Source organism: Petaurus breviceps, unplaced genomic scaffold, assembly GCF_028583685.1.
Source record: "Petaurus breviceps papuanus isolate PSGF00001 unplaced genomic scaffold, PetGlider_PUasm1.0 90784, whole genome shotgun sequence".
Classification (NCBI taxonomy): domain Eukaryota; kingdom Metazoa; phylum Chordata; class Mammalia; order Diprotodontia; family Petauridae; genus Petaurus; species Petaurus breviceps.
In genome coordinates, this window is record NW_027187345.1 from 9,042,007 (window position 1) to 9,065,032 (window position 23,026).

The following is a 23,026-nucleotide window of genomic DNA, read 5'->3' on the forward strand; positions in this document are numbered from 1 at the left end:
AAGCCCTCCCCTGAAAATAAGCCCTCTGGTGTTTTTCTGTCCAAAAATTTAATAAGACAGTGTCTTATTATCGGGGAAACATGGTATAATATTCCTAGGAGTTTTCTTTTTGGGATCTTTTTCAGGAGGTGATCATGGATTCTTTCAACCTCTATTTTGCCCTCTAGTTCTAAAACATCAGGGCATTTTTCCTTGAGAATTTCTTGAAGGATGATTTCTAGGTTCTTTTTTTGATCATGGCTTTCAGGTAGTCCAGTAATTTTAAAATTATCTCTCCTGGATCTCTTTTCCAGGTCAGTGGTTTTACCAATGAGATATTTCACCTTGCCTTCTATTTTTTCATTTGTTTGGATCTGTTTAATAGTATCTTGATTTCTCATAAAGTCACTAGCTTCCATTTGCTCCAATCTAATTCTGAAGGATTCTCTTCAGTGAGCTTTTGAGATTCTTTTTCCATCTGTCAAATTCAACTTTTTAAGGCCTTCTCCTCTTTGCCTTTTTGAGCCTCTTTTGCCATTTGAGTTAGTTTTTTTTTTTTTAAAGCAATTGGGGTTAAGTACTTCCTCAAGGTTACACGGGCAGTTTTTTGTGTAGGGTGTTAAGTATCTGAGACCAGAACCGATCCCAGGTCCTCCCGGCTCCAGGGGTGCTCTTACTCACTGCGCCATCTACCCGCCCCAAGTCTATTTTTTAAGGTGTTATTTCTTCAGTCAGGTTGTTGACTCTCATTTCATAATTTTCTTGCATCATTCTCATTTCTCTTCCCAATTTTTCCTCTATTTCTCTTATTTGGTTTTCAAAATCCTTCTTAAGGTCCTCTGTGGCCTGTAACCAGCTTGTCTTTTTCTTGGAAGCTTTTGGTGCAAGAGTTCTGACTTCACTGTCTTCCTCCTGTTCCAGGCTTTGATCCTTTTTGTCCCCAAAATAGGAATGTAAAGTTGGGGTGCTCTGTTTGGTTTGCTTCCTTTCTTTGCCTGGTCATGTTGCCACTCAGTTACTTGACTTTTGGGCTTTTTGCCACAGTAGGACTCTGCTTCCAGAGAGGAGAGCTTTGTCCCAAATAGCTGGGGTTTTCTCAGCTGCTGAAGGTATTAGTTGGGTGCCCTCTCTGAAGCCTCCTCACACTGGCAAGCTGGTCAAACGCCCCAGGACCTCCATCCTAGACTATAATCCAGATCGAAGCAGGTTAAAGCAAGAGTGATTACCCCTCAGACTGGTTGCTTGGTCCCCCTACAATCTGCAGGCCAGGATCTGAAGCTGCCATGTGACAGCGGCTGCACAGCTGCTGCACCTCAGCCACTTCACATACCCACCCACCCCATCCTATCCCCGAGGGGCAAAGGCCAAATGCACTCCCACACTACTGGATCCCAAAGTCCACACTGCACTAACCTCTCACTTTGTCCTTAGCATCTATGGGTTGATAATTCTGGAAACCTCCATAGCTACTGGTGATCTGAAATCCCTCCAACTGGCAGCTGGTCAGGCTGCCCTGGGGCTAAGACCTCTAGCTCCCAAGGGGCTGGGGTAGGTTCTCTGGGCTGGCCGATTCCTGCCGGCCTGCAGGGCTGTCCTCAGCAGGAGGTTAGCTTCTATGTGTCATTTTGTGGCTTCTGTAGCTCCAAAGTTTGTTCAGTCACCTTTTACATGTATTGGAGGGGGGTGGGAGCTGGAGCCTCACAGAGGTCCTGTTTCTTCTTCCTTTTTTTTTTTTTTGCTTTTTGGAGGGCAATTGGAGTTAAGTGACTTGCCCAAGGTCACATGGGGAGGTCCTGTTTCTACTCCGCTATCTTGACTCTTAGGGAGGCTTTTGAAGCTGTTAACCAGAAGAAGATTAAGGATTATTCATGAGTTTGATTTATCCATATTGTCCATTCTCTCATAGTAGGTCAGATAATTGAAAGTTATACTTAAGCAGTTTAGTGGATCTGTGATCTCTTAGGTATGCTCCTTCTATAGGTGCAGTTTTTGACCTTTTGATTTTATAAAAATCTGGAAAATGTCCTTTAATTTACATACTGTGTTGTGTCTTTGTTGGTAACATACTACAACTTCATGCCCCTATACATCTCTCCATTACCTTTTGGGTAATGTTTTGTTTGGAGAGTGTGCTGTTCCGTGATTGGAAGTATATAGCATTATTAGAAAAATATTAATGCATTAAAAGTTGGTTTTTTGTGTCAGGGAAGAACTTGAGATTACTGAAAATTACTATACACTTTTCCAAAAGTAATTGTCTATTCTTTTCCTTCTACTCAATTTGGGTTTAGTTTTGTGCTTAATTGTATTGCTTATTCAAGATTGGTGTGTTAATGGATTAATTTAATGAATTAGCCATCCAGCTGCAAGTTATAGTCTGGGAAATTTGTATTTTTCATACATTTTGTTTTTCCTATTTGGATCACTGGCCCATTCTCTTTTGAATTGTGTATAGTCCATGACAGAAGTAAATTAAATTTTTTTTACTTTTTAGAGGGCAATTGGGGTTAAGTGACTTGCCCAAGGTCACACGGCTAGTTTTTTGTATTAAGTGTCTGAGGTCAGATTTGAACTTAGGTCCTCCTGACTCCAGGGCCGGTGCTCTATTCACTGTGCCACTAGCCGTCCATAGAAGTAAATGTTTTTTGACAAGCATCTTTCCATTTTATACCTTGTCGAAGAATCATTGAATGAAGTTATATTTAATTTTTAACATATGTATGAAAGATACTTTGCTGGGAAAGATCCTACTTTTTTACTCTACCAAGTCAAATTTTGCTTTTAAAAAATGATCAAGAAACATAGGAGGATCACATATTCTTTCCAGAAAGAATATAGCAACACTTTTTGTGGTAACAAAGAACTGGAAATTAATTAGATGCCCATTGATGGGGGGATGGCTAAACATATTACACTGTAGTACATGAAGAAATGAGTAATTATTGTGCCATAATAAATAACAAATGAAAATTCCAGAAAATACAATAAGCTTTTAATAAAGTGATACAGAGTGAAGTAGACAGATCCAGTAAAACAATACATACAATAACTACATTGTAAATGGAAAACAAATTTTTAAAAAATAAGCTAGCACTGTATAATTATCATGACCAAGATTTACTAAAGAAAAGTTTTAAAAATGCCCCTCTTCCTTATGTGAAGGAGTGGAGAGTTACAGATGTGGAATATTACCTATTCTCTTGCATGGCTGATGTTTTGGTTTTGCTGAACTACTTTTCCTTTTTAAATTTTGGTTTCAAGGGAAGTCTTGTTGGGTAGTCAAGGATATATTTGGGAAATGCATGTGATGTAAAAACAAGAGGCATCAATGAAACATTAAAATTCTGAATATATGCCAAAAAAACATAGACTGAAGACTTTAAGCTTGATTCTGGAGGTCACATCGAGCCAGTAGATAAAAATGATTCTTAGAAATTCCTCGATATCCAGGCAAGACATGTTGATCATAAAGATATCAGTAAGGCTGTGACTGAATATATTAAGAAGTTTACTGGCTTCCAGAAATCAAAGTTATGAATGGAAAGCAATTAACATCAGTGCAATATGTGTTGATATATATCTTTAGAGTTGTAAAATATGCCGTAATAGATTTGGAAAGTATCTTGATGAATGTAAGAAATCATGTTAACAAAATATATGGTTTGTCACCCTAAGGCAGCTATTGAAAATTTAGCATTTCCATGGCAAGAATTGAGGAATAGATTGATAGATACTCACAGAGGACAAGATGAGGTAAAAATTCTACAAAAATATTTTTGGAATAAGCACCATCACTTTACCAAGCAATAGTAAATTAGGTTGATAATAAGTATACACCACTGTATATACTTTAGATGGACTTTATTAAATAATTAAAATTCAGAAGTGGAATCAAAAGGTCCTTCACTGATAATACCTGCATTAACCCTGCCAATAATATGGCAACAGAGAAGCATAGAATAAAAGGCTGAGTCATGAAGGTTTGTTTGGGAAGTGAAAGGGTTTATGGAAGTTTTTCAGGATTATACTGTTGCCACCAAAAATTACAGACAGATTATCATTAAGTAGCTGGATTTCATCAATGTGGATTATGCAAGGAAATGGTAGAAACGATGCAGAGGTTTTGAGAGTATATTGCCTATTTAATGCTTAGCAAGTGATGGTCTGAGGCCTATGATTATACACACTAAAAGCTTACTTTCTTTGACTGAGAAATGGCAAATACCCTACTATAAATACAGATCTCAAAATATCCTGGAGAATTCAAACAATTTACTATATTGAAACCAGACCATTTTCAGATTAAATTATTGACCAGTCACTTGGATAGAACACTGATTCATAAAAATTTAAGAAAAACATTTTTAACAGAGTCTCTATGCCAAATGTCCATAGTCCCCAAATTATGTAGAATAAAAAGATTTCAAAATATAAGGACCTAGCAGTGGAGATCAAAATCATGTTAGAGCAAGATGAGGTATAATAGCCCTATATACTTCAAAACCTATCAAAAAAAGATGACAATGAGATAATTCCATAATGGATAATTTAAGCTCCAATTTTTAAGATATTTTTAGGGGCGACTAGGTGGTGCATTGAATAGAGCACTGGCCCTTAAGTCAGGAGAACCTGAATTCAAATATGGCCTCACTAGCTGTGTGACCTTGGGCTAGCCGCTTAACCCTAGTTGCTCTACCCTCCCCCCTCCGAAAAACAAAAAAAAACAATTTTGGTTCATATTTCCTTTTTTTTTCTTTTTTTTTTGGACAATTTTACTATCAGTGGATGGACAGAAAAAGATTGATAGGATTAAAAGTTTAAAATGCCTGCTCTGATAAACATTTTAAGGTCATCTAATGGGTACTTGAGATTAATTCATACTTACAAATCAGTTGTCAAGCAATTGGCACATTTCCATAAGTCTTTTGTTCGTGTTTTAGGATAATGGAATTACCAACCTAATTTATTTTGAGCATTAAAGAAATACTAATAGTAAATACCTTTTAAACATATAAATATATGTATTATTTGAAAAGGTCACAAATTAACATTTATTTACATAATGTTAACTTTTTTTTTCCACAGGTGGAAGAAATAGCACATTATTAGCTCATCCTTCAAGTAACCAGCATAATGTTAACCAGTCCCTTATAAGTTCCTGGCTCAGCACTGATCCTGCAAAAGATCGTATTGAGATTACTAGCTTATTGCCAAATAGGACACTGTCTGTTAACAGTTTGGACGTTTTAGGATCTTGTCTTCTTTGTGGAACTGATGCAGAAGCAATTTATGTTACTAGACAACTTTTCTCATGAATATTGTCTTAGTTCCAAGTTTTGATTTGCTTCTGTTTTAACAGTTGAATCCCAACTTGTATGTAAATTTCTTGGTGGAAACCTCCATTTTAATGTGGAGTCATTAGTAAATGAATGAACAGTTTTTAGTTTTGACAGTTGGGTGTTCCTTTTACTTATTGTAAGACTTGTCTAATGACAGAAGAACTTGAACATTCAAAAGAGTATCAAAGATATCTTTGGGCTCCTGTTATGCTTTAATTTTTTTTTAACTTCTAAAAATTAGCTGCAATAATCTTCACATTACATTACAGTAATGTTTAAGAAGAAATTATGAGCATAGATAAGCTGATTTTCTAAGGTTTTGTTTGTTAAAATTTTTCATTGTTAGAATAGTGATGATAAGATAGGGCAAAGAGTTTTAACACCAGTTACGTTGTCTTTTCCCTTCTCAACTGAAAAGACCACCTTTCCTTCATTGTTGATATGTATGGAATAAATATTTATTAAGGGCACTACCCTAAGGCCCTGAAACTAACAAACCTACTTCAGTAAGAGAGGAATTCTCCTTTATCTATCAGTTTCATGTTTCTTTAGGAACCTCTGGCCAGTGTGATCTTGTTTTATTCTCTTATTCATCCTTAATCACTTATTTCCATCTCTTCAGCATTGGTTCCCCTACACTAAATGTGTCTGCTTTTTGAGAAGAAAAGAATATTACTTGGAACTAAACTTTAAAGATTTTATTTTTAAAATCTTTATGTGATTTTGTGTAATTACATTGAATGCAATTAGGAAATTTGGTAAGCTAATTTACTTTGTCATTGGGTAACATAAAAGTAATGAATTTGGTCACATGGTGGGTTGTCTTTACTAGGATGTTAATGGTAACTTAATATGAAACATTATAGCACACTAATGAAAATTTGTGTCAGTTTACTAGGTCAAACAGTTTGCATTAAACTATTGCAATTTAAGTCACAGCAGTGTTGACATAACAGAACTATGTATTTACCTTAGGATTTATAAAAAGAAATGTTTTTCAGAATTTATTTATCTTTAGTTTTCAACGTCATTTCCACAAGGTTTTGAGTTCCAAATTTTCTCCCCATCTTTCCCCCACCCCAAGATGGCAAGCATACTGATAACTTCCCCCAGTCTGTCCTCTCATATTCCCCTATCCTTCCCTTGCCCCCTTCCCCCTTACTAAAAGAAGTGTTTTTATTTTTTTATTTAAATAAATATTTTCACTGGATTTTGAGTTGTTCCAGTATTGCCTTACATTTCACTTATTTTTGTAATAAAACTTGAAAGCTGAATACATCTACCCACTTTTTTCTATGAAATATGGCCATTAATTTGATTAAAGACATCTACTCAGTAATTCTGATTAAAGAAATAAGTCAAATTAAAATACTAGGTAATTCTGAGCACGAACGAAGAGTTCAGTGTATGAATGCATCTGAATGAACACCCTGTAGAGCTTGTCTAACACTGCATATCTAGAACAGACATTATAGAGCAATAAGTTATTAAGTACTTACCATTCTCCAAGCATTGTGCTTAGCACTGGAGATAAAAGTACAAAGATTGAAAACCAGCCCTGCTTACAAAGAAGATTCCAGCCTATGAGATGGGGGGGAGAGACATGAAGTGTATATAAACACATTGAGCATAAACAAATTTAAAAAAGATAAGTATTTACCAAGTAGTAAAACACAAGGCATTTTGGGAGGGAAGGCACTAACTATGAATTTGTGCTTGTTGGTTATAACTAATATGTCCACATTGTCATAGATCCCAAAGGGTCACAGAAAAACCCCTACACCAGCTTTTATTAGCTGGAGTGGACACTTGGTTCCCTAACATAATTAACTTAGACATCGTCCATTGTTTGACTTTTTTTGCAGTTCTTTGATAATCTGATGCTGACATTTAAAATTTTTCTCATCCCACACCTTTACCAACTCCTGACCCCAGAACCTGGAACACTAATTTCCCTTTTCAGGTCCACAGTCAATGCATACTAGGCTGTGCCTGCACTATCTACTCATTTTATTTTGCTTCATGCATGATTGTGCCTCTCTTTGCCTGCCTTCCAAACTGTAATCTTTAAGTAGTAATCACGATGGAAGGGTTTGTACCTATTTTAAAAACTGAAAGTAGAAAGGGAATATTAATTCTTTGTCCAGTCCTTCACACATGCCTGTGTTTAGATCTAGACCTAGTCTGATCTAGTTTAGATCAGAGTTTAGTGAGCACTCAAGTGTTTTGTCATCTTCATTGTTCTCTTTGGAGCAAATAATGTTGAGAGCTGCATCTTTGCTGTGCTAGACATACTGAACATCCATTTAAATTTGTCTCTTACCTTCCTCTCCGTGGTGAAACTGTTGGAAATTTTTAAGTTGAGAAAAATGTACAAGAGAAAGGAAGAGTTGAAAGATCTGACTGAGGTTTTTAGTGGACTAAAAGTGCAATGTTTATTCAGCAGTGCAACATGGTAACTAAAAAAGTGACTTTTTTTTAAAGCAATTGGGATTAAGTAACTTGCCCGGCCAGTTATTTCTGCTTGTGGTGCTAAGTAGCTGAGATTCGGTCCCAGCTCATCCCGACTCTGGGGCCGGCGCTCTTACTGTGCTACCTGGCCACCCCAAAGTGACTGATTATTAAGGAACTCAAATTGGTTGTCATTCATGTTCTGTGTTTGGATCCCTTTTGTGTCCCACACTCTCCAAGTTTACTGTGGAAGAGACTCCAAGAACCTCAGAAACACCCACCAGATATGTATCCAATAAAGAATGAATAAGCCCAGGCTTTTTCATCATAGCTCCCCATTGCTGGAATCACTACATGGTGAAGGCACAAAATTCTAGAACAGCCAACCCCCCTGCCACACATAATCTCATTGACACTTAATCCCCTGTACCTTCTCAGGCAGCAAGTTCGAATCTGTTACAGCACTCAAATTAATTTGAACCATTTGCCAAGCTCTGGATTCACTGGCATTTCCCTGGATGTGCTGTTTTCCTTTGAGGACTAAAAAAATGGATGGAATAAAAATGCTAAGAAGGGTACTGGGAGGGCTTAAAACAGCAATGAAGCACACTAGTCTAAACACCTAGCCCCAAAAGCAAGAGGAAGGAAATGAAGCAAGAACCTTTTAATAAATCACGACCAATGCCAGTAGAAAACTCCAGTATACCTAGGGATCTGAAACTAGACCAAAAAAAAAACCCATCAGCTACTGAGGGTTCTCACTCAGGCATGCCCACAAATCAGACACAAAGCTGTCCATTCTCCTTTCTTTACACTGCACTCCACTCTATACTCACTTTTCCACAAACATCTTAGGGAAACTCTAGCCCATGTCAAATAATGATCAGTAATATCAAGAGAGTATCTTGGTAATCTTACTGCACAGCGATGACCTATTATAGGATGCTGTGACTCCACTTTCATTTTCATGCTCCGCTGTCTCTTAAGTCATGTTTCCAGGATTTAACATAGCCTTAAATCGTACAGAAGTCAAGTTCCTCCTCTGACTCATCTAATTTACTCTCTCTTTCCTATGTGGAGACTCGCTCCTCCACACTACTTTCTAAAACACTTCTCAAAACTCCTGTGCACCACATAGCTCTTTCCCCTTGGCGAGTATTCACATGTATCTCCTCCTTCCTTCTTTTCTCTCGCTCTCTGGTCTGAGGTGAGTATAATACAGGAGCCTCAGAGAAGAAACTGTTAACCACCTTCCACATATTTACTGCAACTTCTTCGAAGAGTTCCATAATATTCAAATATTTAATTTCAGTTAAAAGTTTTCCCCTATTCATAATCTTCATAAAGTCGCTCTTCCATGGCAGGATATAGCTGCTTTCTCGATTCTTTACCTTTCTGCAATTGCTTCTAGCATCTTCATGATTCTCTTCTTGCTGCAGTCTTTTTGGCCCCCCCCCCCCTTCTGTCCTCTTCGAATTTCGTCTGCAATCTTCGCTTCCTCCTGCAGCTACTGTATGGTTGCTTCTTCCTTATTACTTCTACAGCCGCCCGGGCTTTTGTCCAAATCCCCTTGCACTCCTTTAAGGGTAATTTTTAGTACACTATTCTCCATTTCAATCAGTCTTCACTCCCAGAAGACTCATCCTCTGATTTTATGATTAGTACTTAAAGATCTCTGAAATCTATCACGAATCAGGGCAATCAATACCTAAAGATCTCTGGAATCTATTTACGGATCAGTGCAATCCATATTGCTCTAGGAGTTCACAGGATTTTTATTATTTTTTCTTAAATTCGGAAGTCAACTTTACGATCAAAACTAACAAGTGCCATTTCAGAGGCATCGATTGCGATGCAGGGGAATGGACCCCTGGGTATGGCTTCAGATTGCTCACCTCCGTCCTGTACAACCTGTGCTACTTTTTGCGCGCAACTCACAACCTGCTAGGGGCTCCGTTCCATTTTTTTAAAAATGAAGGGCTTAACCAGACGGTCTCCAAAGCGACTATCCTGCGTCTAGGTTCAGGCTCCGAGAAGGCAGGGCTAACCCTTACCCCTTCGGCGGCTGTGCAGAGCAGCATCCAGCGGAGTGAGAGGTGCCCATCCGCGACTCGTGGAAAAGATGAGATGTTCAAAATGAACCCAGCTGGGGACTTGGGGGGAGAGAGGGGTGGAGGGAAGGGGCGACGCCTGCGAGAGAGCGACAAGGTCGCGAGTTAGCTCAAGTTGCAAAGGACCCGAGCGAGGGGGTCAAAGCCTCGGAGAGAAAGCCTGTCTGCATTAAAACAGAGAAGAGCGAGCAGCTGGCTCCTTTGCCCACCCCGCGGGCGACCAGAAAGCCGAAGGTCAACAGCTGCCTGAGCCTCTCTGTGAGCCTAGAAGGAAGTCGATAGCGCGCACTGGGAAGCAAAGAGGTAAAACCTCAAGTACTTCGTGCCCCCGCCCTCTTCTTCCTCACCCCTTCGTATCCCCCCCCCCCCCCCCAGCCCCGTCTCCCGGCGCGCAAGCGACGCCGGGAAATGCCCACATCCGGGAAACCTGGAGCGGAGTGCGGCCGCAGCAGCGGCGGCGGCGACACGGAGCGAAAGACAAAATGGCGGCGGCGCCGGTGGCGGCTCGGCGCTGAGGGGAGAGTCCGGTCCTTGCGGCCCCTCCCTCCCCCCGCTACGTGCCGCGGTGGCCGGCGGCGCCCCCTTCAGCTCCCCGACCCGGCACAGCTTGGATCCTGGGGGGCCCCGGCACGAGTTCGAGATTCAGCCCGAGCCGGGCCTCCGGCCCGCGGACGTCGCTGCCTTGGAGTCCCGCTCTCCTGCAGGTAGGTCCGGCGCGGCTGGCCGGGCGGGTGGGGCCCGCTTTTTCCTCCGCCTGAGGCCCGGGCCGGTGGGGCGGTGGCTGCGGCGGCCCACGCCCATTGAGGCTGGCGGGGGTCCAGGGGCCACCGCCGGCGGCGGGAGAGCAGGGCAAGGCTGACCGGCCCCGGGCCTGGCTTGGCCGGGTTGCATTGACCCGTGCTGTGCTTTGCCCGGGAGAAGATGAGAGTTTGGGTCTCGCTCGGTGCCTGGAGGAGAGCCCCCGGGCTGGGAGGCTGTGGAGCGGCTGGGAAGACGGCTTCACCCAAAACCGCCCGACCGGGGCAGAGGATAGTGCTGACGGGAGGCTATCCATGAGTGCGTGCCCGGGGACGCGGGACCTCTGCGGGACCGACTCAGTGCATCTTCCCGGAGCATCCTCGTCTTCTGGTCTTGGTCCCGTTATTGCCTCTTGAGGCGATCTTTCCTGGCCTAGCCACCCAGGACCCCCTCCCTGGAAAGCACCCTTGATAGGAATCTCCAAACTCCATATGACTGGGACGGCACCAAGCATTCTTTCATCCCTGCCCCTGCACCAATAAATAATCTTTTGAGCTTCATGAAGTGCCCTCTCAATCCCAAATTAACCCCTTTGTAGTTTTTCCTCCTGTATTTTAGGAGATAATTTCCTATTGAAAATGGTACCCTAAGAATCTTCACTTTAAAGAACATCTGGAAATTTATATGCATGGAACTTTTTGAAAACTTTTATGTTTTTTTTTTAACGCCTTGAAAGCTTCTATAATATTGGCTTACTTTTCACATATGGAAACTGATGGTAATGATTAAAGCAACTGAATAAAGAAAAGGTGAATATATGATGGAGGTGAAGATAGGAGGGCTAAAAGAATAATGGATAATTCTCCTTTTTACTGTGTTTAAAAGACTGCATTTCAGGAGAAGTGCAGTTATAATAACCGTACTTCATCTGTTTATGTAGGTAGGCTTCACCAGTTAGGGACTCAATAAGTGTTTAATTCTGTTGCTGTTCCCTCTTATATAAAAATCAGATAGAGTGAAAATAAAGTTTCTGGGGAAATTGGTAGTTCTTCCAAATTTTCAGAGCTGGAAGGAGCTTTAAACCAAACCCCCAGTACTATGCAAGAATTTCTCTGGCGAGTTCTTACCCTGGGGACTGAACTTTTTTTAATGTTTTGTTAGCTATATTCTCAATATAATTGCTTTCTTTTGGAACCCTATTTTTTTAATTTTATGCTCTTAAAAATATTATTCTGAAAAAATATTATTCTGTAGGCATCACTGTCCTGCCAAAAGGGTCCATGACACCAAAAAGATTAAAAACTTCTGCTCTGTGGCATTCCTTTCAGGTGATCAGTCCAGGTTCTGCTTAAACATTGAGTGATGAGGCAGTGTAGTGCAAAGAATATGGCACTTGGGAAACAAATAATCTAGTTCTGATTCCTGTTTCTTCAACTTACTATGTGAGCATGGACAAGTCATTTTACTTCTGTGAGTTTCAGTTTCTCTTGTCTGTAAAATGGAAATAAAAACATACTAACTTGCAGAGTTTTGTGAGAAAAGGGATTTATATACCTTGGTGCATTGTTAGTTATTATTTGTTATTATAGACTTGCTATGCCAGCCCATTCAGTAATGAACAGCTCTCTATTCATTACAATTCTTTATTTTGAGCTGAAATTTACCTCCTTAAAACTCCTATTCATTTAAACTCAGGCCTGATTGCTTCTAAAAACCATTTGGGAATCTGTCTACCTAATGCCTTCTTTAGTAAATGGCAGAGTAAATATTTTCTAAGGAATATCTGTGACCTTTTTATTTTTTTTCATCCTTGAGCATATCGGGATCATCAAAATTCTCAAGCCCACTTCCTCTTCTTTTGATTTGATTAGGAGCTGAAGAAGTAACCTAGTCAATCTGATTGATTCTTACTTCTTACTTTAATATAACTTTTCTAATTTCATTTGATATCCCTAGCTTAGGTTCCCCAGTGACCCAAGAATGTATCTTTGTAAAGTTTAGGAATTGACTTTTGATTTGTATGTTTTGGTGAGGTTATGAAAATTAATTGAATCTCAAATGATTTATTTTGATAGGATGTTGTTGCGCTAAAAGTTAGATTTCAAAACATTTCTCACTTTCAGGAAAAAGAAGAAGACAGAAAGTTGTAGTTTGAGTACCTGTTTTATACGAAAATGCCCACATTTGTAGTTTCTATAACTAGGGTTATTTTTTCCTTTATAAATTTGACAGACAGGTAAATAGGCTGCCTGATTCCCTAAGGCAATGAAGGAATTTGACTGGCTTAACAGTAAAGGAAGTGGCATTGTACTCCTCTGATCAGCAACTACTGCAGGAAACTAGGTCATGGCACATGCTGGGTAAGGCACATTCTTTCTGATGGGTGAATGTTTATTGAACATGCCTTGCCATTGTTCAAAATTTCATGGAGAAGCTTCTACCAACATGTATATGTGAGATTTTTGGATTCTCTTCTGTGGGTTTAACTTACCCATGACTTTTCTTCTTGTTCTGATATTTTATGATTATATTCTTGGAACAATGCCAGCTTTGGTTACTTAGCTAGTTATTTGCCTACTTTGGATATCCTTTGCTTAAGTATTGAGAATTTTTTTTAATATAGAAATTATTTAATTAGTTAATATTTTTATCAATAGAAATGGCAATCCAGTTTTGTTTTCAGCTTGAGAGTAATAGTGATTCATATGTGCTTGTGATCTCTAGAGATTGTTTATATCCAACGTAATAAAATACAGTTAATTATTTGTAAATGAATGAAATGTTATTAATATTGTGTAGACTCTTACAATACTGTAATCGAAGCAGTTATACCATGAGGCTTTTTGTTTCTTTGAAAAGAATGTTCATAATTTCCTCTGAAGAATTAAAGATGAACATCACGCAGAGTGTAATGGAAAGATGCATGATGGGTATGAACAGGTGACAAGATATAACTAAAGAGAGACTCTGAAGAACAAGATTAAAGGATGTAATCAAGTAATTGTATGACAAAGAAACGGTGGGGTGATCAGGTGATGAGAATGAGAATTTTGCCCTAGAAAGAAATTGAGACACTTGCTATTCAAGTTTTAATTAAGAATAAGCTCAGCACAAAGCTTGAAAAAACCCGAGAGAGGTCTCAGGAGCTCTCAGAATTTTCTTGTGTTACATAGTGTCTGTGACAGTACTGTTGACTTTTTTCACTTATCATATTACTGATAATCTCATAATGCTTTATGCTTTACAAAGTATTAGTCTTACAACAACCTTGTGAGGTAGTAAGTTATCATCATCGTTATTATTATTCTCGTTTTATACCCAGAGAAAATTGACAGAGCTGTAGTGTCTTGTTCATGGATATCAAGGAGACCAGTGTCACTGGATTGAAGAGTATATGGTAGGAAGTAAGGTATAAAGAAACTGGAAATGTAGGAGAGGGCTAGGTTATGAAGAACTTTAAATGCCAATTAGAGCATTTTATGTTTAATCCTAGAGGTGATAAAGAGATTATTGAATAGGGGGGTTGACAGAGTCAAGCCTATGCTTTAGGAAAATCACTTTGGTGACTCAATGGAGGATGAGGTGGAGTGGAGAGAGCCTTGGGGAAGGCTATTAAAATAGTCCAGAAGTGAAGTGATGAGGGCCTGCACCAGAACAGTGGCAATGTCAAAAGAGAGAAGGGGGAATTTTGGAGAGCTGTTGGAAATGTGGCATTGACAGAACCTGGCAACAGATTGGATATGTGGGGGTGAGAGATAATGGGAAGTCTAGGTTGCATCCCTAGGGAACTTGAAGTATAGTGTTGCCCTCTATAATAATAAGGAAGGTAGGAAAGGGGGAAGCTATTTGATATTGGATGTGTGCAGGTTTATCTGTCTTCTGGACTTCCAGATGTAATATCGGGATGGCAGTTGGAGATTGGAAATCAGCAGAGAGATGGGGCAGACTAGGTAGATTTGAGAATAATCAGCATAGAGATGGTAATTAAATCCATGGGACTGATGAGATCACCAAATGAAGTAGTGTGGAGAAGAGAAGAGGACCTAAGATAGAACCTCGTTGGACACTTGGCTAGAGGGAGTGTGATCAGGTTGAGGATCCAGTAAAGGAGATGAAGAAGGAGTGGTTGACAGATAAGAAGAAAATCAAGAGAGAATGGTGTCCCAAAAAGCTAGAGAGAAGAGGGTAATCAGCAGTGTCAAAGGTTGCAGAAAGATGAAGAGAATGAAGATTGAGAAAAGATCATTGTATTTGTTGATTAAGAGATCTTTGGTAACTTTGGAGAGAGCAGTTTTGGTGGAATAATGAAGTCAGGGGCCAGATTGTAAAGTGTTCAGAGAGTGAGAGAGGAGAAAGTGAAGAAAGCCTGTTGTAGATGGCCTTTTCAAATTTAGTCACAAAGGGTAGATAGAAGAGATATAGGATGATAGTCAGCAGGAGGTAGAAGGGTCAAATGAGGGTTTTTTGAGCTTAGGGGAAACAGGCATATTTGGAGGCAGTAGGGAAGCATCCAGTAGAGAGGGAGAGATTGAAAATAAAGTGGGATAGAATGGGAAGTGGTGGAAGGGAGGAGACAGGATGGAATGGAATCTCTTAGCTTTGATAAATAAGATCACTTCATCATATAAGATAGGGGTGAAGGAGGAAGTAGTGATAGAAGGAATATGAGATGAGGAATAGAGGAAAACAGGGAGCTCATAGTGCATCACCTCAAAAAAAATTTTTTTTTTTAAATATATGAAGCAGGGTTCTCAGCTGAGAGGGTTGGGGAAGGATGAAAAGATTGGGTATACCTGCTGTGAATAATATGATAGTGCATGAAGGAGGTAAGTAAGATTGCCCAATAGCAGTAAGGGTCCAGTTGAAGTTTTTTTAACATAAATGTGTAGTGTATCCAATCAGAATTGTTGCTTAATTTTTTCCACCTTTGTTTAGCAGCACTTGTGTAGGAGTGAAAGTGGGGCTTAGTGTGAGTGGTGGGTGTGATCCAAGACTAAGACTTGGCAGGACTAACTTGGTGAAATGTTAAGGAATGCTAGTAGATGACCATATAGAGTTAAATTGGTTCATGAAGGAGTCTAAGATGGGGAAAAGAGAAAAGAGTGACTAGAGCACAGGAAGTTGCCACAGCGAAAATTGAGGGGTCAAGGGCCTGGAGAGCAAGTTGTGAGTGAAAAGTAGGGTTTGGTAGGAGAAGACAGAGGGAAAGGTAAACAATTGGTAGGTTATGGTCAGATTAGAGAATTTCAGAATTCTGAATATGAAGATATATGTTTTTGGGTGATAGGCAACATCAAGGGTTTGATCATCTTTGTATGTGACTGAGGTTTTTAAGGTGTTTGAGGGAGAACCATTGTGAAGGTTGTATAACCCATTATTACTGTATGAGCCATTAAATGATAATCAGTATGCTTTAGACCACAACTTTTTTAAAATTTAGAAATGTGAGGTTGAATAAAATATTTAATGTGAAATCTGTGAGCTTTTGAAAAGATATTTATAAATTCCATAAATTTGTATCTAGATATTTTTTTGAATATCACCGATTTTACCTCAGCCCTTCCACTAAAGTTTTATTCTCATGCTTTATTGCAACGTACATGTTCTCAAAGGCTATATTAGTTGAAATATAAGTTCTGGCAGGTCCTCAATAGCTGAATATATCTTCTGAGGACAAAACTAGCTAAATTCAGTGGTATTTGACACCAGAAGGAAGGTTGGCTACCAGATGACAATTTTTTGTTGTTATAATAACTCATAAAGATTGTTTAGGTGTGCAGGGCTTATGTTCTGTATTATTAAAAGTAGTACTGTCTCTTTAATGATATATTCTAGAATTTTCCTAGGGATTGAAGTCAAGTGCAGACTCTAGTCTCTTCCCATTTTATTTTTTTCTCTTTTTCTTTTTGGAGGACAATTGGGGTTAAGTAACTTGCCCAAGGTCAGATGACTAGTTTTATGTTAAGTGTCCAAGAGAACTCAGGTCCTCCTGATGCCAGGGTCAGTGCTATATTCACTGTACCACCTAGCTGCCCCATCTCTTCCCATTTTCCATGATCTTTCAAATACTGCTCACAATGGCTTAGAAATCATATATGCTGGTTGTTTTGGAACCTGAGGGTTATATTAATTTGGGCCTGGTAACTTGAATTCATCAAGGACCACCAGGGGTTCTCTTACTATCTCCTTACTTATCTTCAGTATCAACTGTTAGTCATTTTTGTTCTATCATTTCTTTCAGTGCAAAGATTATTCTTCTTGTCAGAGAAACAGAATCACAGTAAGACCTGAAGATTAACTAGCCCAGGTTTTATACCCCAAGGAGTTGATGAAAAAAAGAAAGTCCCTTCTGTACTAAAATATTTATAGCACCTTTTTTTATATTAGCAAAAAAATGAAAACAAAATAGATAATGGTCAGTAGACTTATTGTATTACATGAATGTGATGGAATATTACTGTGCTATAAGAAACAAAATATGAAGAATACAAAGAAGCATTGAAAGACTTACACATATACTGTTGCAATGTGAAGTAAGTAGAGCCTAGACACACAGACACATACACACTGACTTGAGGTGTTCTTCAGTCATGTCTGACTGTGACCTCATTTTGCATTTTCTTGGCAGAGATACTGGAGTTGTTTGCCATTTCCTTCTCCAGCTCATTTTACAGATGAGAAACTGAGGCAAACAGGGTTCAGGGACTTGCCCAGGGTCACACATCTAGTGTCTGAGGTCAGACTTAAACTCAGGAAGATGAGTCTTCCTGATTCTAGGCTTGGCATTCTATCTATCGTGCTACCTAGCTGTCCCTACACAATGACTGTATGCATGTAAGTGAAAAGAACCACCAAACCACCAAAAAAAATAAAAAGTGAGTGTTACAAAATTAAAATAAACATAACCCCAAAAGTTCGAAAAGACACATTTCTCCTATTCTTTTACAAAGGTGAGAGGTTGGTTGTTCAACAAAAATGTATTAAGTACATAGTATGTGTCAGGCACTGTACTAAGTTCTAAGAATACCAGGATAGGTAAGGAGGGATAGTCCTTGCTCTTAAGGAGTTCACATTCTAATAGGCAAGACCATACATAAAAGAAAGCTGAAAAGGGGTGAATGTAACCAATGGAAAAGTTCCAAGAAATGTAGTTTGATGGGAAATGAAGAGATAGTTAATCTGGTTAGAAGCTAACTTCCTTAAATGGAGGTTATGGAAGGAGTCATCCAGTCCTCATCTAGACCTCCCAGGGATGGTCTTTAGGTACACAAGGTACTTCTAAGGTGTCATTTCCAGAGCTGAAGTGACTTTCCAGAATAAAGAGATTTCTGGGGCATGATAGAGACCAGAGGAATGCATCCTAGTGAGAAATGAAGAGATGTTTATGAGTGAGAATCATTGCATATATTTCCAGGCTTTTTCTCTGTATTGTTTTGCTGGATTTTTTTCTCCTCTCCTTTTTAAAAAAAAAATCAACTTTGTTATATAGAATTACTGCATAAGGGCAGAGGGAAAATTTAGGCTATGTAAAAACAGGATAACAATAGTTTATTTTTTTAATTGCGTGCAGAAGCCTTTTCTGTGCTATCAGTTAACATTTTCACATCCTCTCCAAGCAAACAATCCTATCCCTTTTTTGATCTCCCATTTTCTCCCAGTATAACTTGGAGAAAAAAAAAAACACAACCCTTTTTTGTTTTCCTTAGCCTCTTTTGCTAAGTTCACCTTATTCTGAGCTTTAGCATTTTTTATGAACTGTAGGATGGTACTGTGATCTTCTCTTCATTCTTTGTCTTCCATATTCTTTTTTTTTTTTTTTTTGCATTGCTGGTAAGTTCCCTGTTCATCCACAATGCTCTCTTTAGACGTATTTCATTTTTCTTTTTTATTAGAATTGTTTCCCTTTGTGTCTTAAAAATTTTATTCCTGAACAGGTACCATTCCTCCTTGGATAACTTCCTTTGTAACATTTTAGTCCTTGAGATCCTACCCATTTTTCCTCTGAACTCTTTGAAATCTCCTTTCCCAGAAACTAATGTGCATGTCAAACTATGCTAGGATTTACCCTTTTATAACAAACTCTAGGAAGAATTGGTCATTTTCCCCCCCAGTTTCTGTCATTTCTTTTTTTTTTCCATTTTTCAAATGCTTTATTAACTTCTAATTTACATCATTAATTTCCGCCAGATTTTGAGTTACAAATTTTCTCCCTGTTTTTCCCCTACCCACCACCCCAGAATAGCAGTCCCACAGGATATCCCCTCCTCCAATCTGCTCTCTGCCATATCTTCTCCCATACCCCCTTAAACTTTTCCAGTAGGGCATGGTGGATCTCTATGCCCCAGTGCCTGTGTATCTTCTTTTCCAATTACATGCACGATAGTATTAATAATAGTATGTGTGTGTGTGTGTGTGTGTGTGTGTGTGTAATTTTAAACATTTGATTTTAAAACTTTGAATTCCAGATTCATTCCCTTCTTCCCTTGTCACCCACCCTTACTGGGAAGATAAGCAGTTCAGTATAGATTGTACATGTGTAGCTAATGCAAAACATTAACATAGTAGATATATTGTAAAAGACTGACTATATTTCCCTCCCTCCTATCCCACCTCCCAAATGTTCTATTCTCTACTTTGATCCCATCCCTTTTCAAAAGTGAGTGCTTCCAACTTCCCTCCCTGCCAGCCTGTCCTCCCTTCCATCATCTCCCCTCTCATCCCCTTTCCCCTACTCTCCTGGAGGGTGAGATACCCTATTTAGTGTGTATTTCATTCCCTCTCTGAGCCAAATTCAGTGAGAATAAGGTTGACCCATTCTCTTTTGTCTTCCTATTCTTCCCCTCCATTGTAACCCTTTTCCCTTACCTCTTCTATATGAGATAGTTTACCCCATTCTGTCTTTCCCCATCTCCTCTCATTATATTCCTGTCTTACCTCTTAATTTCCCCTTTTAAGTATCATCCCTTCCTATTAAATTGGTCCTGTGCCTTCTATCTATGTATACCTGTAAACATATATACACACATTCACACATGTATTCATACGACCATATACCCTCCAATATATACATATATATATATTTTTTTTTTCTATCCCCTTCAACTGTTTTCATGCTGAGAAAAGTTTCATCAGTTACAATTATCATTTTTCCATGTAGGAATGTCAATAGTTCAGCTTTGATCAGTGGCTTATGATTTCTTTTCCCTGTTTACTTTCTCAAGCTTCTCTTGCTTCTTGTATCTGGATGTCAGATTTTCTATTCAACTCTGGTTTTTTCATTCAGAATGCTTGAAAGTCCTCTATTCCACTGAATGACCATATTTTCCCCTGAAACATGATACTCAGTTTTGCTGGGTAGGTGATTCTTGGTTTTAATCCCAGCTCCTCTGCCTTCCAGAATATCCTATTCCAAGCCCTTTAATCCCTCACTGTAGAAGCTGCCAGATACTGTGTTATCCGGATTGTGTTTCCACAACACTAAAATTGTTTCTTCCTGGCTGCTTGTAATAATCTCTTCTTGATCTGGGAATTTTGGGACCTGGCTATAATATTCCTAGGATTTTTCTTTTTGGGATCTTTTTCAGGAGGTGATCGGTGGATTCTTTCAACCTCTATTTTACCTTCTGGTTCTAAAACATCAGCGAAGTTTCTGTTATTTCTACTGCAAGGAATCAGTTATGCCCTGTTTATGAGCATCACATAGGGCCATGATAGAATTCTATCTTATTGATCTCTCTATTTTTTAAGGATAAAATTATCATTTATGCAGTTCAAATAGTTATTAGTTACTCTGCTTTTAGCAGAGAAAGAGAACTGTAGCAGATTAATTATATATATGTAAAATTAATCTGAATAATTAAAGTACACCATAATTACTATAGCTTGCCTTTGTGCAAGACTTATGATTTTTTTCCAAATGAGCCATCTCTTTGTTCTTTCTTTCCAGGTGGTCTCTATTATACCCCAAGAATGAAATCACTTCTCAATTTATCTTTATCCAAATACTCTCTATCATGCTTCCCGCACTAGTTCTAAGATTTCCTCACATGGGGCATCCAGGTAGCACACCGAGTAAGAGCACCAGCTCCAGTGTCGGGATGACGTAGGGATCAAATCTGGGCTCAGATACTCAGCACCACACCCAGAAATAACTGGAGTGTAACCTTGAGCAAGTTACTTAACCCTGATTGCTTTAAAAAAAAAAAAAAGATTTCCTCACACGATTCTACTCTTTTTTTTTTCTTTTTGTAGGGGGGAAGGCAGGGCAATTAGGGTTAAGTGACTTGTCCAAGCTCACACAGCTAGTAAGTGTTAAGTGTCTGAGACTGGATTTGAACTCAGGTCCTAATGACTCTAGGACCTGTACTCTTCACTGTGCCACCTAGCTTCCCCTCTACTCTTCTTTTTGTATACTGCTTCCTCATTCTTCTTTTGACCTAGCCTATTTCTTTTGAACATGGTATTTTCATCTTGTGCCATTTTCTAGACCTGATTTCATCCCATCAAGTCTTAATGATACTTTTGAGGTTAAGTTTGCTTTTTTGTATTAGAACCTACTCTAGTTGCCTCATGTTTGCTAAGCTTTTGACTTTTGTGTATGACATTTGAGGCCATATTTTATCCTACTGGCCCCTTTCTTGTGTCCTCTGATCCAGTAGCTATAGAATGTAGGGAATGGATTTAAGAGATTCTTTGAAGCTACATGTTCTCTACACTGATGAGATCACCAAACAAGTGATCACCTATCATCCCACTACATATTATTGCTGGTATATATATATCCAACCCTAGTTTCTCTCTTTAGGTCTAGTCCTACATCACGAGTTGCTAGTTAAATGTCTCCAAATAGATGTCACATAGGCATATCAAACTCAACATGTCCAAAACAGATCTCATTATCTTTTCCCCAAGACCCTCACCTTTTAACTTCCTCGTTTCTGTTTTTGTCAACCAACTTTACCACCTCAGTCATCCTTGACTTTTCCCTCTTCCACTTTTAGTTACTTGCCAAGGCTTGACAGTTCTAACTCCATAACATCTCTTTTATCTGTTCCCCTCTCCTAAATGACCACTACTATAGTTCAGGTCTTCCAACATCTTCCATCTCAACTGTTGTAGTAGCCTCTTAATTGGTTTCCTTGCATCCGGTCTCTCCCTTTTCTAATCCATCCTCTCTACATAGCTGCTCAAATTGATGTTCCTAAAGCATAGTTCTAAACTAACCCTGTTACTCCTTTGCTCAAGAAGTTGTAGTGGTTCCTTGTTGCCTCTAAGATTAAAAAAAAATTCTGTTTGACATCTTAAATCCTTTGTATTCTGTCTCCAGCCTGCCCTTTAATTGATTGATAATACTATCCTTCACATACTACTTGCTATTCTTTATATGTGACATTGAATGTCCTATCTCTTTGCCTTTGCACAGGTTGTCTCCTATACTTAGAGGGCATTCTTCTCACCTCCAAACTCTTGGACACTCTAGCTTCCTTCAAAACTTCCACAGTTGCTAATAGACATCATTACCCCTCTCATAGCTACCCTTGAAATCACATTGTGTTCACTTTGTAAATAGCATGTATTTATTTGTATTCATGGTGTTTCTATCCAGCAAAAGCGCAAGGTTTTCAAAAATGTTTTATATACATCATTTCACTTTAATCTAATGGTAACCATGTAAGGTAAGTGCTGTATCCCCATTTTGCTCTTGAAGAAACTAAGGGTCAGAGAAGATAAATTATTTTTACAGGTTTGCAATTAGAAAAAAAGCATTTAGTACACACTTCATATATAACAGGCTCTGTGCTAAGTGCTGGGGATAGAAAGAATAGAAAAACAGTCCTTGTTTTCAAGGAACTCACATTCTAGTGGGAGAGATGCAAATAATTTGGTACATATACCTTATAAACAGAGTCAATGGAAGGGATCTCATAGGGGACACCACTAGTAGCCGGGGAACCAGAATATAGAACTGACTAGGTTTTAGAAATTAATTGCACATGAGAACTGAGGAAGAAAGAAAATGTCAAGAAATCCAAATATTGGGAGACTAGGTGAATGGTGAAACTACTTACATAAATAGAAAAGTCAGCATTTGCTAATGGAAAGACAGAATCTTTGTGTTTGAATCTTTGCTTTGATACTTGACCTTGAGCAAATCATTTAACCTTTCTAAACTCCAGTTTCCTAATCTGTAAAATGAGAATAATAATTCCTGCCCTGTACCACTTCCCAGACACATTATTGTTTGTTGTTTGTTTGCTTTTGGGAGGGCATTTGGGGTTAAGTGACTTGCCCAAAAAAACATGGCTAGTTTTTGTGTTAAGTGTTTGAGGCCGGATTTAAACTCAAGTCCTCCTGACTCTAGGGCCAGTGCTCTATTCACTGTGCCACCTAGCCTCCCCCCATTTTCCC

General features: G+C 38.9%; 2 protein-coding genes across 6 annotated transcripts in view; both read left to right on the top strand.

The window, feature by feature from the left end:
• NUP43 (nucleoporin 43) overlaps positions 1-6,528 on the top strand; it is a 28,006-nt gene extending 21,478 nt beyond the window's left edge. The window contains exon 6 of the mRNA XM_069069742.1: positions 5,050-6,528. Within this exon, the coding sequence (XP_068925843.1) occupies positions 5,050-5,294 (245 nt within the window). The 3' untranslated portion in view covers positions 5,295-6,528. The remainder of the gene's footprint in view (positions 1-5,049) is intronic.
• Positions 6,529-10,300: 3,772 nt separating this feature from the next.
• The window catches only part of LATS1 (large tumor suppressor kinase 1), a 52,842-nt gene continuing 40,116 nt past the window's right edge, over positions 10,301-23,026 (top strand). For all 5 annotated transcript variants that reach the window (XM_069069704.1, XM_069069702.1, XM_069069705.1 and 2 more), the window contains exon 1: positions 10,301-10,584. The gene's annotated coding sequence lies outside the window, so the exon portion shown is untranslated. The remainder of the gene's footprint in view (positions 10,585-23,026) is intronic.